The sequence below is a fragment of the Patiria miniata genome, unplaced genomic scaffold, assembly GCF_015706575.1.
Source record: "Patiria miniata isolate m_02_andy unplaced genomic scaffold, ASM1570657v1 HiC_scaffold_11, whole genome shotgun sequence".
Lineage (NCBI taxonomy): Eukaryota > Metazoa > Echinodermata > Asteroidea > Valvatida > Asterinidae > Patiria > Patiria miniata.
In genome coordinates, this window is record NW_024037049.1 from 5,523,979 (window position 1) to 5,541,128 (window position 17,150).

The 17,150-nt window shown below is 40.1% G+C and overlaps 1 protein-coding gene across 5 annotated transcripts in view; it reads right to left on the reverse strand.

The window, feature by feature from the left end:
• Positions 1 to 17,150, reverse strand: part of LOC119742917 — a 54,793-nt gene that overhangs the window by 18,718 nt on the left and 18,925 nt on the right. For 3 of the 5 annotated variants that reach the window (XM_038219195.1, XM_038219178.1, XM_038219187.1), the window contains 11 exons: positions 16,332 to 16,732; positions 13,664 to 13,728; positions 12,970 to 13,134; positions 12,153 to 12,675; positions 10,969 to 11,227; positions 8,307 to 8,426; positions 7,542 to 7,718; positions 6,839 to 6,922; positions 5,887 to 5,970; positions 4,563 to 4,643; positions 1,165 to 1,213 (listed from right to left, as the gene is read on the reverse strand). In XM_038219195.1, coding sequence (XP_038075123.1) covers positions 1,165 to 1,213; positions 4,563 to 4,643; positions 5,887 to 5,970; positions 6,839 to 6,922; positions 7,542 to 7,718; positions 8,307 to 8,426; positions 10,969 to 11,227; positions 12,153 to 12,675; positions 12,970 to 13,134; positions 13,664 to 13,728; positions 16,332 to 16,732 — 2,008 coding nt within the window. The remainder of the gene's footprint in view (positions 1 to 1,164; positions 1,214 to 4,562; positions 4,644 to 5,886; positions 5,971 to 6,838; positions 6,923 to 7,541; positions 7,719 to 8,306; positions 8,427 to 10,968; positions 11,228 to 12,152; positions 12,676 to 12,969; positions 13,135 to 13,663; positions 13,729 to 16,331; positions 16,733 to 17,150) is intronic. The other 2 variants (XR_005272929.1, XM_038219202.1) reach the window with 1 other exon arrangement.

The following is a 17,150-nucleotide window of genomic DNA, read 5'->3' on the forward strand; positions in this document are numbered from 1 at the left end:
GGAGAGATATATTATTTTTTTACTGAGAGTAGACACACTGGTCCAATTGTATTGCTCACTTAACACAGAGCACAGGCATAGCCAAGTAAGTCACTAAAATACCAGAGAAAAAAATCCGATGCCTATTACTCAATGTAAGGCTTTAGGGGTATTACAATATATTAACAGGTAAGACTGTTACTTTGGGTGCTAAACTGACTACAACACTTTTCACCAAGGATAAATGGAACTGCCTAGTGGCCACACTTGTTAACTGAAATGGCACATATTCAAGCCCACTGCCTATCACTATCAACTAGCTTTATCTCTTGTTGACAAGTAAACAGGATTATAAGAATGTTGTGGAAAAACTGTACAAACTAGTTCTGATTTTTGTTTTTAAACTAAACTAAACTTCTCAAATTTAAAGAAATGAGCGTTATTTTTTAAACAATCAAGAAAACTGTTTCAATGTTTTGTTCTGCAGGAGACATAAAAGAACCCAATCAATAGTTAGAATCTTCAGTGAACAAAATGATCTTTAACAGGTTGACATTATTCATCATTCAACTGAATGTGTTTTGAAATGAAAATCTTCTGCTATTAGAAGTGTTGCTGTAGACATTTTCTTAGGTGGATATAAGGATAACTAAAAATCCAGTAATTTCTATAAGCAGCAAGCAATCAATCCTTGCAAGATGTAAACTGGTCTATTATACCGCAGGCACATTAACATAGACATAAGGACGGTTTAATTCCATTCTTCTGGTCAATGTTTTAGGTGTTTTCAAACTATATTCGACATTAGTTCAAGTGAAAATATTATTGGAACTAAAAAGTAACTAAGTCATCATTGTAACCCAACAGACCATGTCTTACCCTCAAATATACGGCTGAATACAGAGCCTCCAGTTTCTGCTCATTTGCCTTTACGCAAAGTTCAACATTGACCGCTGACAATGACCAACGATGCACATAAATACTGTGCTTTTCTATGCATTTCTGGTGAGTGCAATCGCCCGAACCAACCTTGCAGCAAACAAAACGGCCGCGCTATCAACGCTACATTTTTGTCTTCCCTTTTCCTTCTAGCAATGTATTGCAAGCAACTCCTGGATCTTGTGCAAACCCTTGTATTGGTTGACTGCACGGTAGTGCCCAGTGTCTCGGCAGCCGTGTACTCACCAAGTTTCTCTCCACTCGCTGTCTCCCATTTACTCTTGACGAACACACCCTGCAACCAACAACAAAAACACCCCCAAATCAATCATCAACGAGTACGTACATGTACATCCCTAACTTCTTGCACAGTGGCATGTACAAAAATATGTGTATCGAAACAAATATGAATGAATGCCTTCTTTGCTCAGAACCTAAGCACCACAGTTCTGACTCTCATAAGCTTGGTTGAGTTGCATTTTTGCAACCTTATATTCCTGGATATGCTAAAGGTATTGGGTCTTGCCTCTAGTACCAGTTTAACAATGACCAAATCTTAAAAGCAATGAAAGGACAGAACTAGGAACTGTACATTTTGCAGTAAGACTGTAGAAATCAAGACTCATGTCAGCTGTTAGCAGCATTACTTGGCAAGTCAAAGAATCGTGGTGAAGCAAATAGTATGTCCAATACTGTACTGTCTTAGTGAGTTATACTAACATTCAAAATATGCTATTTTGTTCAACTAGCGAATTCTTCCATGTTCAATGAGATCTCAACTGCCGTGTCCAGTTATATGGAACCACTTATGACAAGCTGGAATTCTTGCCATGCAAAGTCTTATAACAGTTCTTCCAGTGTAAACCTGTGTACTTACAGGTGCCGTGAAAACGGGCCCTACTAAACCTACTACACTGTACATGTATTTGCTTTGTAGCTCACTACAGGCAACTCTATGTGATAACTGTATAAAACACAAGTAATCGTTTGTACTAACTTCACAAATCTTCACACAACTTTGGTTGGTGTTGACCCAAAACTGTTAATTGCATTAAATTCTTGCTTTGTAGAGAAGCAAACAAAGACTACTGCAGTGAGATAAATACTTTACATTACATTTTTAGTAAATGACTTCACTTTTCTTTACAGTTGGGAAAAAAATCCAGTAAGAAACCTTGTCCAAGGTATAACCTTGTCCTGTTCGCAGTAATGAATGAAAATTTGAGCAATTTATTGTTAAGCTATGAGTACGTCATAAGGCCTAAAATTGCTCACTTTTCATTTTTTTTAATCTCAGTTTGAGAGATTTTTCTGATAAAATGAAAACCTCCCATGGCCATGAAGAAATGTAAAAGTATTGACTCCATGTACAAGTACCCCGTCAATGGTTACAATGAGGAGACCACTGGGAGGGACATCATTATGCTTTGCTGACGGCACCTGACATATACGCTGCACCATACATGCGCGAACTGATGTGCGCACACCGTATGTCCCTCCCACTGGAGCTCTTGAAAGGTCGTGTACAGAGTTCACTGAAATAATGTAAGTCTTTTTCAATACAATATGATCTACAGGATATTAGAGAGGCATCTGTAAGATTGCTATATATGACTTGAAGCTGTGCATGGAGGATGAGATAAAATAGAAAGATTGCAGGTAACACCAGTGGAAAGTAATCTCTTCATGGAAGAAGTGTGGTTCTGAAAAGAACCGGTTGGTTGAGTGTAGAACTCAACGTCCACATCTCATCACTCACCCTCCTGAGGACAGACAGAGCACACTGTCCAAAACGTCGTGTTCTACGCTCAATCAACTGGTTCTTTTCAGAACTTCTTCAAAGAAGAGATTACTTTCTACATGGTCTTACCCGCAATCTTTCTACTTTGTAAGACTGCTGTTTGAAAAATCACTAAAATTAAAAAAAATCTATGAAAACTGAATGTCAAAAAGTGTTGAAAGCACACATTAATCATACTGTACCTCAATCATCTATTGAAATGATTTCAGGATTTGGAGCTGAATTGTCCTCTTCATTCATATGTGCTGCTGAATATTATTTGCTGCGGAGTATTTGACCACTGTCCGACCGTAACAAATAACAGCGCGTACAACTATTTTTCGTTTTCGAATTGACTTTTTTTTTACATAGAAAACATTAACATTTGAATATTAACAAAGTCAAGTAATTAACTTCCACAAAACTATCTGTAATACTCACCTGCTCTTAACCTAAAAGTTGGCAATACATATACACCATGCAATTGTCCTCTGGATTTCAACAGAGGACCATATTCCACATGAACTTTAACAAGTGTAAGACACACGCATTTGATACTTAAAAAGAATTGTCATATTATCTAAGACTACAATGCATTAATCCTACACCATATAACAAAACCTAGACCTTGATTAAAAATATATGGACTCTGTGCACAAGTACCCCCTCAATGGTTACAAAGAGAGAATTTGAGAGAACACTGGGAGGGATATTCAAAAGCATTGGTGCTGGCGCTCGACAATCACGCGAAGACGCTACAGTTTTGTGCACATTCAAATAAAATGAGTCATGCATACTCTGCGTAATACGCCCACGAACCAATACATGCACGTGGTGTGTCTCCCCCACTGGAGCTCTAGAAAGTGGTCACAAAGCACCATCTACTGTTTGCGCACTGAGTCCATATTCTTAAAAATATACTACACCTGCATAAATAGTTTTCTTACGCTCTAAGGGGTCAAAGACTACCACCGCTTTGTAAAGCCCTTGGTTTTCTCTTAAGAAACAAGTTTCAGATAAATACCCTCTTGTCAATTCTTCTTAGCCATGGATGGCACACTTCCACAGAAATGACTGATTGGGCCCAGAATACAGGCTATACAATCAAGTAGTTGTTATTTTGTATGGATTAAAATGGGGGATCCGTGTAAACCTTCAGCAGTGGACAAGCAAAACCCTCAGATTTGTTATATTTGCTATGCAGCTTATCATGACTGAGTATCAACTCGATTATTTATATGCCCTACTACATGTATTTCATCACATTGGTAAGGTAATTCTGAATTTGTTTCGAGTGAACATTCTGCCTTCCAAGGAAAATATCATAATTATAAAGAGGTACTACAGCTAGGCCAGCATTTATTTGATTAAGGCACAAGACTTGTTTTGTACATGAAACCACAATTAATTGCAAAAAACAGAATTGTCTTAATTCGAGGGAATCAAAACAATGCAGTTTGACATTCAAGCCAAGATATCAACTCACCTTCACCAGCAGGCCCCAGCGATCTGCTCACCATACGCAAAGAGCTACAAAATATGGCATCCTAAAAAAATACTAACTTCTAAAAATATATCCTGCTCGACAAAAACGTGGATGTCTACGATCAATTGTTTATCTGATAAAGCATAGTTTACAATGAGCAAAGTGTCATCACAGTTGTGATTTCAAAGTTATTTTAACAATAACACCATTTAACATACGTGTAGTGTCATTATCATTGAACACTTTAAGAGCTGTAACTACAAATAAAGCCTAGATACCAACTCATTATTTCTGATAGGAGACTCTAATCTTGGTCAACTATTTGCATCTTGTCCTACATGTAACCAGGAGAGGAATGAGAGATGACTCTACACCTACCAGTTCATCTTCATCTTCGTCTTCTTCCTCTTCCTTCTGTCTGGCTGCCTCTGCTTCCTCATCAAAATCCTCCATCTCCACCTGCAAGATTGGACCCCAATAAATCCCATCAACTATCATCAGAAAGACCATGTTTTCTCATCCTCAGGTAGATTGATCCATTAAGCCCTGTCCACTGCGCACGTGCACCTCTCCAACCGAGCATGTCTCAGTCGAGCGATACACACGTGCACACGTCTGACATTTGGGCACACATGTTGGACGTAAATCATCACTGTGATTGGTCAAAACACAAGTATGGCAGGGCTGAATGAATTGGTCTATTACAATACATTTATACATTAGTTGAAACTAGAATGGATAGTACTTTTAATACGGGTGTGGAGGCCGGTTTAATAGGGCTTGCTCAATGACGGCCATCTCAGTACAAGAACTGCAACTGCGTATTTTACGCAATCAAGCACGCATTGCACAGTGTTAAAAATGTTCCAAACGCGCTTGTTGCTAGAAATTTGTGTGAAATACGATGCAGTCGATACGCATTATGCAAGTTGATGCTCAAAATGACGATGCACATGGATGGTCTGTAGGAAATGATGTCATGTGAATGAGACCTATACACTTCTCTACTTTTGGTTCTTTTAATATGCGAGGTCTTCTGGCAAAATGTGACACAACTGAGCAGTGGTCGAAATGAGGGTTGGCGAGTTTTAGGAAGGAGGATAAAATTCTCCTTAAAATATTTTCTGTTGCACTTCAATCTGACATTCCGTTGACAAGTTATGGCTGTTTAAAGTTTGCATTTATTGACAGTGAAAACTGAGAAAGGACTTTAAATTTTCAACTTTATAGTCGTGAAAATAAAAGATCCCATTGTTTGTCTCTAAAAACACTTGAATTCCATGATTTTTATACTATTTCTTTAAAATATGCGTTGTAGACATTTCAATGATTACAAATATCAATAAATCTGAAAATTGCAGAAAAAAAATCATCCCCATTAGGTTTATGGAGTACCGAAGTGAATATGTTATGCGCACAAAATGTGAGTGAAAGACATTAGCGCTGATTCAGCCCCTGAACACGCACGCGTACTCCATTCGTTTGCACTACACTTTCTGGTTCTAAATGACGTCACACTTCGGTACTCCATTGCGTGTTTCTCCAATACAGCCTATGCCCAGAACACCTCAGCCCATTATGACAGAACGCCTCACATATACTCTTTCTACAAGTCTCATTTATAGATGTCAACAACACAAGTAGCCTTTACATCTTGCACGCATAAGTGACTGTTGAGACTCTAATAACTCATGTATCCCACCTCTTCAATACAATCATCCTGTAGGAGAGAACGCACATCAAGTCGGGTGTAGTCAGCTGGCAGAGGTTCAAAATTGCGATTAATCTGTAAATCAAATTGCCAGTTAACAAGTTTGAAAATCGCAGTACTGGATGTAAATACAATGAAAAACCAATACCTCTACGAATTACTGTAAAATAATAGATACTGTTTACTGACAGTGTACTGCTTTTAAAAAGCGAGGAAATATGTGTAGATCTTCTGGGATGTAGAAATTGCAAAACATACCTATACCTGATATTTGATATCTAAGATAATGCACTAGAAAGCATATATGCTACTCACCAAGACATCAGGGCTATCTTTTGTTATATCAAAAAGCATAGTCATTTCCCTTGATTGTTGCTAGACACTGGTACTCCAGGCAATATTTAATCAATATAAGCACGGCGCAGAAATTGCTACTTCGTTAGGAACAAGTTAGACTCAAAGAGTGTTTTATACATGTTCCAAATTTGGTGCAATTGCACGAGCGTAACTCACAAAATGATATTTTTATCACAAATCATTTAATGCCGCGCAGAAATCCAGACAAAAACACAACAACTGATGGAAAAGGCTCACGGGCAGCCACCATGCAGGGGCATGGCTATATACTGTAGTCAACTGTGTAAATTCATGAAGGGTTTTGCTGATTGTATGTGCCAATATGTTTGTGGTAATCAAATAATTTTCGGTCACTAGAACACAGATATCGCACCAATTAAGTGACCTTTAAATTAAGAAGGGCAAGCGTACTGGTACTCAATTTTCTTATCAAATTTGCCAGGTATTTAAAAAAATACCAGCTACTGTTGTAGCCACAAAGGAAGGACAAAATATAAACACCAAGAACTTGAATAAAGTTTTTAAATTCCAAAAACATAAATTTGTCAACTATGTCATGATAATTCAAACCAAGGAATTGACAAACCTTCTGTATATCAGGCAGACCACGATTGTGAGTGTCTCGTTTGTGACAGGTGGCAGCATCAGCCATCATTTCCACAACAAATACCTATTTACAACAAGAGAATACATCAAGGCCAAGTTTCAACTTGCATTCCCCGTAATCTTCAACAAATTCAATTTTTTTTCTGTTAATTTTCAACTTGTATGTTTTATTCCAACCAAAAAACCTCCTTTTTTTCCTTTTGGATGTCTGCAACCGTCCGAAAAAAGGTTTTGTTTTGGGCACGAACAAATCAGCTTTGCGAGCAGAATGCCGTACATTATTGACACTGTTGTGGGGCGGGAACCAGCATACCCCTTGAAAATGGAATTATTATCTGGCAGCCAATAATTAAACAATTGTAAGGTAATAATTCAATAACTGAACATGGGCCTATTTTTTTTCGGTTGATGTCTCGTTCAAAAGTGAATAACTTCTGTATTGATAAAAAATTGCAATGAAAAGGAATCTATTTTTTGGGATGCAACTTGCAAAATAGCATGGGGAACACAACTTCTGCCCATATCTCCCCTTAGAGTCTCCTGTCTCGTGCCTTTGCGAAAAAATGTTCTGGTTTCTACCCCCATCCCTGAAACAGGCTTGACTATGCATTTTAGTGCCTGCTCACTGAAAAATAAATGATTTATACTACACTACTGGAATGGTTTAAGGCCATCAAGCATACCTCAAAGCCTTTGAGTTTGCTGTAGTTTCTGAATGGAACCACATACTGCATCTTGTCATTGATGGCATCGACTATGATGAAATCAAAGAAGCCATCATCTATAGTCTTCTTGAAGGACTTCAATAGACTGGTGCGGTAAGCAATCTCCATGACTGCCTCATACTCATACTCCAGAACCTCAACATCACAAAGAGAAATGAACACACTCATCATGTTTATGAAACAAAGTGTCTGTGACCAAGAAAAAGATGACATTGATTTTTTTACAGAGAATTTAGATGCTTTTTAAAAAAGTCATTTTCTGAAAAATTCACATGAAAATCATGGCAATTTGTTGATCATGCCAACTTTTTTTTGTAATTCTGAGGTAAAAAAAAGAACAAACTACTTCCCATTTTATCCAGTAATGCACATGTACATGCCATATTTGTCCGCTGTTTTGCGAAGTCTGACAACAGTTAAAAGAGCTGATCAACTGAAAACTTTGAAAACTGTGCATAAGTCCTCCCTCACAGACACAAAGATAAGGTCAGGCAAGCTCCTGAACGTCACCGCATCTGAATGCCCAGCAACCATGTTAAGGTGCATATTCAGATGAAAAGAATGTTGTATGTACTTCAAGCCAGTTGGCATCATGTACTGTTCATGCACAGAACGCTAAGTAAAAAAAAAAACACTTCAGAAAAGCATCTGCATCTTTGCAACATACCTTTGAGTCACAAAAACACAACTTCTACAATTTTGGTGATGTCCAAATCTGCCTACCTTGAGAAGGAACTTCTTCCCAGTTTCTGGATCCGTCTCCATCCTTTCTACTTCTGTCATGAAGTAGTCATCCAGGCACAGCATGCGAGGCACATGACCACCCATCTTAGTCTCCAGACCCTTGACATGGAAAGCAAAGCACCGTCACTGTTACTACATCAGAACAACCTCATCACAAGAGTGATGCCTTTTAAAGAGATGAACTCAGTTTTTGTTCATAAAACTAGAACGGCGAAGCCGCCATGGCTCGCTGTCCAAGGCAGGAAGGGAGGCTGAAGGTAGGGTTGGGGATGGGCATGATGGAAGGGGATCAGGATTCTTGTTGATGTGCCTAGGTGTAGGGGTCAGTTTTTAAATGTCAACATAAAAAGTCAACAGATTACCTAATAAATACATGTGAATATAGGTTAGCCGTCACTGTATTATGGGGGAGTTTTCCATTGTTAGAGTAATTAGGACCCAGTTGTGGATTTTTGCAGCCCCAACAGTGTCTTCTGCTCCCCATACTTGTATTACCATGGAAAAACTCTTGTGTAGTCGCCACAAATGCAGAACAAGAATGGGTATACATGTACATGTAGACACAGCACCATCACCACCTCCCCCAAACCTTACCCCATCCCAAAACCTTACCCCATCCCCACCCCCCCCCTCCCCCACCCAACCCCCTACCCACACCCATTCCATCCTCCCCTAATCATCCCCACCCTATCACCTACACATCCAAACCCCACCCAAACTCCAATCCCTATCTCCTTCCCCCTCCCCTGACCCGTACCCTCCCCAACCCCCTACACCCACCTACCCTATCTTCCCCTATCTGTCCTTACCCACTTCTACACATCCCCACCCTAACCCTTACTCGATTCCAATATCCCGCCCACCCCATTCCCCCACCCATACATCCCCACCTGACCCCATGCAACCCCTACTCTGATCCCTATATACTGCCCCCTCCCTTTATCCAACCCCTACAACCCATCCCTACACATCCCCAACCCAACCCCTACTCCGATCCTATATCCCGCCCCCTGCCCAACCCCCTCCTAACCCAACCCCTTCATCCATGCCCATCCTCTCCCTACCTGTCTCCCCCTACCTGTCTCTCCCTACCTGTTCCCACCCCACCCCTACAAATCCCCACCCCACCCAAACCCAGTATTCCAACCCCTCTCCTCTCCCCACCCCACCCCACCTCAACCCGCCCCGTCCCGCCCATCCTAGCTCCCCTACTCACTCAAACCCTAACTCCAACCCTATCCCCCACCCCACCCCACCCCACCCCACCCTCCCCTACCCCATCCCTACTCCAACCCCATAAACTAAAAGATCAAACCAGAAGCTCATGCACATCCCCAAAATGCATAGTGTACATGTACATGTTATACCGGTATACACACATGTACATGTTATACCAGTATACGTGTACATGTAACAATTAAAAACTTTAACATTTCCTTGAATTAAAGTTCCTCAATAAAATCATAAAATTTACTGCAATGATATGAACCTAACTGAAGTTATAGGCCTAGAGATGATACCTGACAACTGCATTTAATTTTTTTCCCCAAGTTAACTAGAACCAAAAACTTCAACATTTTTATCTGAACGCGGACGGGCGGACGGACGCCCGGACAGACGGACGGAAATTGGTATTACATAGGCTCGCATCTGCTTCGCAGCTCGCCAATAAGCTGATGCATGACACTCTCTACAACACATCTGCCAATATTTGTATGATACAATGGAAGGGTAATACCACCACGAAGCAACCAGAGTATTTGAAAGGCAACAAGAAAAAATGGACAACCTTACAGCACACAATATTCTGCCAGAACTAGGAAACTGATGAAATAAACAGTATTTTCATTTGATAATTTGTTCTTCCAAGAAAAACATAGATTTTGAAACGGAATTTTAAATCAAATTGATAACCATGCTTTTACAAGACCAATTTTTATCTATTCTTATGGGTACTAGCTCCAAAAGCGAGTGCCATTTTAACCCTAACAATCCCCATTCAGTCAAACTCAAACACTTGGGTTTGTTGGAATCTGTTGGGGTGGGTACTGCACTAGTAAACTGTTTATGCTTTACATGGGGTCAGGCATACCACCAATAATCAGAGTCCAACAGTTTGGGTGTACAGTTTACCATATGGTGTTGGAATTCACAGGGGTGAGGAAGATTCCTAGTAAATCACTCAAGGGGGTTAGGGTTAATAGAGCACACCCATTAGAAAATTTGGTTCCAAGCAATGTTTGATGGTTAAATGTTTAACTTAAAAAAAAAAAAAGTCAATGTTAACTACCCTTTAAATGCAAGAAATATTATTTTACTCTCTGGTGAAGGATTTTAACTGACCTGCATTTCAAAAACCTTACCCTCTCTGCACAACTGGACAGTTGTAGTTGTCACTTTTACTTCTAAGCTGAATAGCTTATTGCCAGTTTGTAGGAAATTATCAGTCTCATTAACACAATAACAGTGCTTACTTCAATTAGAAACTAAGAGATAGACTAAATTCCACAATATTGTGTTATCTTGAACAGCTTGCAAATTAGACTCATTTGAAACTTTCTTCCACCCTTATAATAACTGCATTTAATAAATTATAATCTAAGAAATCTACATGTATAAGATCCCACGCTTCAAATCCTACCTTGATGAGCTTAGAGACGTATGTCTTGCCACTGCCTGGAGGCCCTCTGAGAATGATAACAATCTGCTTGGGGCGATGATGACGACCCGGATTCTTCAGCAGATCCTCGACAGGAATGCTCTTTGGTTTGGGTTCTTCAGCAGCAAGTGGTGGAGGCGGTGGGGGTGGTGGATAGAGTTGTAAAGGTGGCCGTTCATCCACAGCGTAAGGACCCTCATATTCATCAACAGTTGATGGGTAACTTGTAGACACAAACCGACTGTTGACAAATGCAAATTTGGACACTTGAAGCTTAGGATATCAAAGTATTTCCAGAGAGACTACTGTCTTGCACAGGGGCAGCGGAACTGGGGGGGGGGGGCCACTTGCCCCCTACCCCCTCCAACAAAAGTGACCTCTTGCTGTTATAAATGTGCCCCCTCGAGATGAAAACAAAACTGCCCCTCACACGCACACATGAAAGCATATGATCATGCTACAAACAAAATTGTCTTCTCTCTTGTAATGCAAAACTGCCCCTCAAAAACACAAGTACCCCTCTCGCATTAACAAGATTGTGCACCTTCTCAAGATGGAATACTACCCCTCGAAAGCACAAATACCCTTCACACAAAAATAAAATTGTGCCACTCTCGCAATGGAAAAATTGGCCATCACAAACAATAGTGCTCCTCTCGCAACAAATCCTCGAGATGGAAAACTGCCCTCGATAGCACAATTAGTGCCTTGCTCGCAACATTAAAATTGTGCCCCTCCAAAGATGGAAAATTGGCCCCTAAAAATAATACTGCTCTTCACGCGAATAAAATGGGTTACTGAACTGGCCATCAAAAGCAACGGTGCCCCTCTCGCAATAAAAAAGGTCTCTCTACATAACCAGGTAAAAGAAACACAAATAGCAAGGCAGACAATGTATTCATAATTTGTTCCTTGTCATATAGGTTTATAGTAAAATTAACAGAACCATATTCTTTTTCTCCACTTTCACACCGACGGAAGCTACCCCTTTTTCTGAGCAAGTGCCCCTGTTTGGTGTTGCCCCCCGGTTTGAAAAGCGTTCCGCCGCCCCTGGTCTTGCACATGCATAGTTTCCTACAAAACCCAATATATTTCCAGTTATTTTTGTGTAGCACTAAAATTTCACATTCCACATGAATGTCTTAAACACTCAAAAAAAAATTTACCTGTCGTCTGATTCATAGGGATCCCTTCCCTGGCCTGCCACATCTTGCTCAAATTGCCTGGGTTCTTTGCTATAGCGGGGAGCCTCACTACCATACTGATGATGCTTGGGATCAGTCTGCTGATGCTTTGAATCACTCTGCCGTGGCTCAAACCTCTGTTGCTCCTGTTGCTGCCAATCTGATTGCCGAGGATCATCACGAGGCTGCATTGGACGGTTGTAATCTCTATCATCGGTGTCCCGTAGTCCAGCCTCCCTGTCATCATAAGGTCTTCCTGGTTGCTCTCTGTACTGTCTACCACCGTCTTCAGCTACATCCCTCTCATATCTCTCACGATCCCGGTCAAAGTCACCACGATTCCTGTCATCTGGCCGCAAGTCTCTTCCCTGATCTTCCCTGTTAAGTCTTGCAGGATCCCTTTCATCATAGAATCCACGCTCGCGGCCCATCTCTTCTGGATATCTCTCAGGGCCTCGGGGGTCTCTGTCATCATAGCGACTATCTCCTCTGTCATACCTTTGCTCTGTGAAATAATAACATTAACCTTTCTAGTAAAAACTCATTAGTTACAGTAGCACTAATGTACAAATTATTCACTTGAATGGCTATTAAAATATGCATACCATATCTCTTTAAATATCAACCAAATGTGAATAATAAAACAATCTTCAAATCCTCTTCAAGAATCAAGTGTTGAGATCCATTAAGTTTAATACTTGTATTTAATAAGCACTTTCAGGATAATATACGCCATCTTACTTACAGGGACAATTTACATGTGCTGCTGTGTAGGCATTGTCAATGATAATGTTACTACCTGCATGTGGCGAGTCACCTCCTTGACCATGACCATAGTCGAAAGTCTTCACCATCGGACCTTCGGCAGCTCTCTCCATCGTACCTTCCCCAGCTCTCATCATCCGACCTTCCCCAGCTCTCCCAATCGGCCGACCTTCGGCTGTTCCCAGACCCCTTGGCTCAACTGGGGAGTAAAGTTATGTCGTCATTTCATTTTTTGCACACACCTTCTTAACCATTTGCTCTTTTAAGTATAATTTACCTAGCGAATTCTGGAGTGCATGAAAACGTCTTTAGAGGGCTTATCTAAATGTCTTTAGAGGGCTTATCTAAATGTCTTTAGAGGGCTTATCTGCAGTGTTGTGTACAAAGTACTCGTACTCGGTACAATTTGAGTATTCTTTTTAGAATACCTGTACTCGCTAACTCGTACTCGATTTAGAATATTCCTCTGTGGTTTTCCTCCCACCTCTAAAACTGTAATTTCTTCTCATTGTCTTCTCTCTACAGATTTCTTCAGGCTTGCGAGCTACAGTGCCGAGGGTGCTTTTGAAGAATCCTTGGTTTCATTACCAGAAATACATAATAATGATAATAATAACAAACCATTATTCTGGGAGACTGGAATGCACACAATCTATATTGAAAATGTGATTTAACAGTACCGGTATGTACTCGCTTGCGATTTATTGTACTTGATGCTAATCACTTACCAGGGTGTCTGGGATAGTCAGGGTCAGCTGGCCTGCCTGTATCATACCCTCTACCTACACCTTGCCTAGAGGAATAACAAAAAGGTGGCATAATACCATTAATTCGAGAAACTTACTCAAGTGCTGAACAGGTTACATTGGCTTCCGGTAAACAAACGTTTGGAATTCAAATATTTGTGTCTTGTTTATAAGATTCTAAAGGAAATGGCTCAAGTTTATCTCTGTAAGTTCAATCAACTACGCGCACTTTGCGATCGACAACCCCCAGTGCGGTATGTTTAAGGCAGCCACTTGGCAAAACCACTTACTATTGCAATCAATGATTACAATATAATATACTCCCTGTCTTGGAATATGCTAGCGGCAGCAATGTGATCTGTTGCTACTTTTGAAACTTTTATAACTTATTTGAAAACTCATCTCTTTAAACAGTACCACATATGTTTAATTACTTACACATGTAACTGGTGATCATTTGGAATTGATTGTTGCTTTATGACTGTTTTTATCCATTTTTCTTATGACTTTTGTGTGTTTTTAAAATTGTACAGCACTTAGTGTTGTCCTTGTGACATGGAAAGCCTTTTTATTATAATTAATATTCTCATTACGGGAAATGGGTCATTTGGGAGACATTTCCATAGACGTGTGCACAAATCTTCTCCATCTTTAAAGGGGATGTACAACATTTGCTTTTGCTGCAATTTTCAGAAATAAATGGATTGGAAGGATTAGTATGTTACAGAAAATTTTGTTAAACTGACTTGTTTCACGTATTGGGGTTGAAGATGCTGGAAAAACCAAGAAAACCAATCATGTTCTTATAGTCTCGTTCCCTGACCCCACTTAAGATGAAACAGGGCAATTTAAAAACTTCGGGAATTGTAAGGTCAGAGAATCAGTCTGGCAGGCTTGTAGCCCTTCGCAGGTGTATTCAACTGCAAAGAAAATGTGGAATAACTGAATATATACAAAAGGTAGGAGCAGTTTTTGAAAAAAAAGCCAGTTTTCTCCAATGCTGGTCGGCCGAACAGTGATGGAAAATATAATTTTTTTCTTGAAAAAGTCAGCCCACTAGGAGCCACGATTTTACAGGATGCTTCAGACTGTCATTCCCTAATAATCCAGTAAGGTATTTCGTGATAATTTGATCGTTTTGTTTTTTGATGTTTGCAAATGTTGTATCTTCCCTTTAATGTCACCTAACCCCAATTTTACCTCATCGTACTCCCACAAATTTCGGTATAATATTTATGTTTTGGACCACGAGCAATCAATCTAGCCTAGTATTTGCGACACTGAAATGTTTCCCTAATGTCCGGTGTCTCCCTAAGGTATAATTAATGACGACAACATGTCTCCAAAGGTACCGTTAACAGGTACATGTTGTATTATTATATTAGTATTTTTAGCAGTAGTAATAATCATGGAAAATAACTACTTAAAGTTGCTCTACCCATGTTCAACACTTTCAATTTGTATAATTTACTTCAATGAAAAAAAGTACTTTGTTTTCAATTTGAGAATTTGTTGAAATTTAATGCAGAACACTAATAATTCCAACATAATTCATTAATACCCATCTTTGCATATGTACAAGTCAGTAAAAGTACAACATGAATATAATAATGAATGCAAGGTTTGCAGAAACACCATGTGGGAATATTTTCTCAACTAAGAGAATGGTTCTGAAAAGAACCAGAGGTATAAACTCGACGTTCCGGTCAGTATGCTCTGACTCTCTTCAGGAGAGCGCGTAAACTTTAAGAAAGTAAACACTTAAGTAGCAAAAGCGAAATCGATGAAGTGTGAAGTTGCATCCTGTGTGGATGCCAAGTAGACGGGAGCCTAGAGTAAGCCTGGTATGCCCACTGAAGTAGAACAGTAGGGCTGCAGTCTCAGTAGAGGGAGGACCTGGGGTATAGGAGACCCATCAGTCCGAGGTGGAAGCAGAGGATAGGGTATATCCTATACCCTAGGTCCTCTGCTTCCACCTCAGACTCGATTCTGCTTTGCTACTTAAGTGTTTACTTTCTTAGAGTTCAGGCACTCTCCTGAAGACGGTCAGAGCATACTGACCGGAACGTCGAGTTTATACCTCTGGTTCTTTTCAGAACCATTCTCTTTGTTGAGAAATTAATCCCACATGGTGTTTCCGCAAACCTTGCATTCATTTACCATGCAAAGCCTCAAATCTTACTTATAAATATAAAACATGTAGCTTTGGGCGACCAAATAGAGTGCACAGTATAGTAGCTGTACATGCTTTTTACATTGAAAATTATGGTTTTCTTTCATAATAAGAATCAGAAAATTCATTGAATGCAATTCCTAGAAGAGCAACGATATATTAAAGTTGAATACCTTTCAAAGCATAACAAGTAAAGTGCACAAGTTATGGCAATGTACCAGTACACAAGTATATAAAGCTCCTACCAACATACTGGTACATAGACTTGTTCCATAACTTCAAGGCGGATAACCTTGATACAATTGTTATACAACAGGGATGTAGGCGGACTCATGTATGATGCCAATAATACACAATTTGGAAAAATAACTGAAGTCAGGCAGTTGCAGAGGACTTGCATCCCTGATTCAAGTTTAGAAAAATAAAATTAAGGACCTTCATTCACCTACTAAAGTAAATGATACAAAGTTAAGTCACCTGTCCAATTCAAATTGTTCTCGTCTAAAGCCAAGTTCCATGTCCAATCTCCGTTCTATATCACGTAGCCTCCCAACACGAACCCGTTCTTCTTCATATTCCCAATCCTCAGGTGGATAGGGACGGTAAGTGCCCTCTGCATAGGGATCCCGGCGGTATGGGTCATCCTTGTAGCGTGGTGGTCCTCTCACGTAAGGACCTTCCCGGTCATAGAATTCTTCCCTTGGTGGGTAGGGCTCCCCTTCACCACGGTAACGAGGCAACCCCTCTCGTGGCAACCCTTCAGGATGGAATCTTCCCACTTCCTTTCCGCCTCTATACCTGTCTAGTCCCGGCCTGCCCATGGGATGCTGCATTCTCTCAGGATCAAGTCTCTCACGTTCTGGAACCAGTTTATCAACCTGCAAAAGATACATAAGATTGAGTTTAATGCAAAAAGTCCCTTGGGTATGCATGTCTCAAATGAACACATGCTTTAGATATTTTAAAATTCAACAGCATAATTGCATGAGCTGTCTCGCCTATTCCAGGTGAAACCACAACTCTTTTTAGAATTTAGATTCCCCCTTTTTTGTTAGCATATTCAGTCCAATGGTTGAATACTTATTATTTATCCCTTGTTATTTGAGATTCAAATAGCCAGCCGTACTACTCTGTACTCATAGACAGGCATGCAGTTAGGAATTTAGAAAAAAAACGAGGAAACTTCTAACCACACAAGACTTTGTACAGTGTTTTTCAATTTGTAATGGCATTCATGCGAAGTAAAAAACGAGGAAATCAGCGGATCCGAGGAAAAGTTGCATACCTGATAGAGCG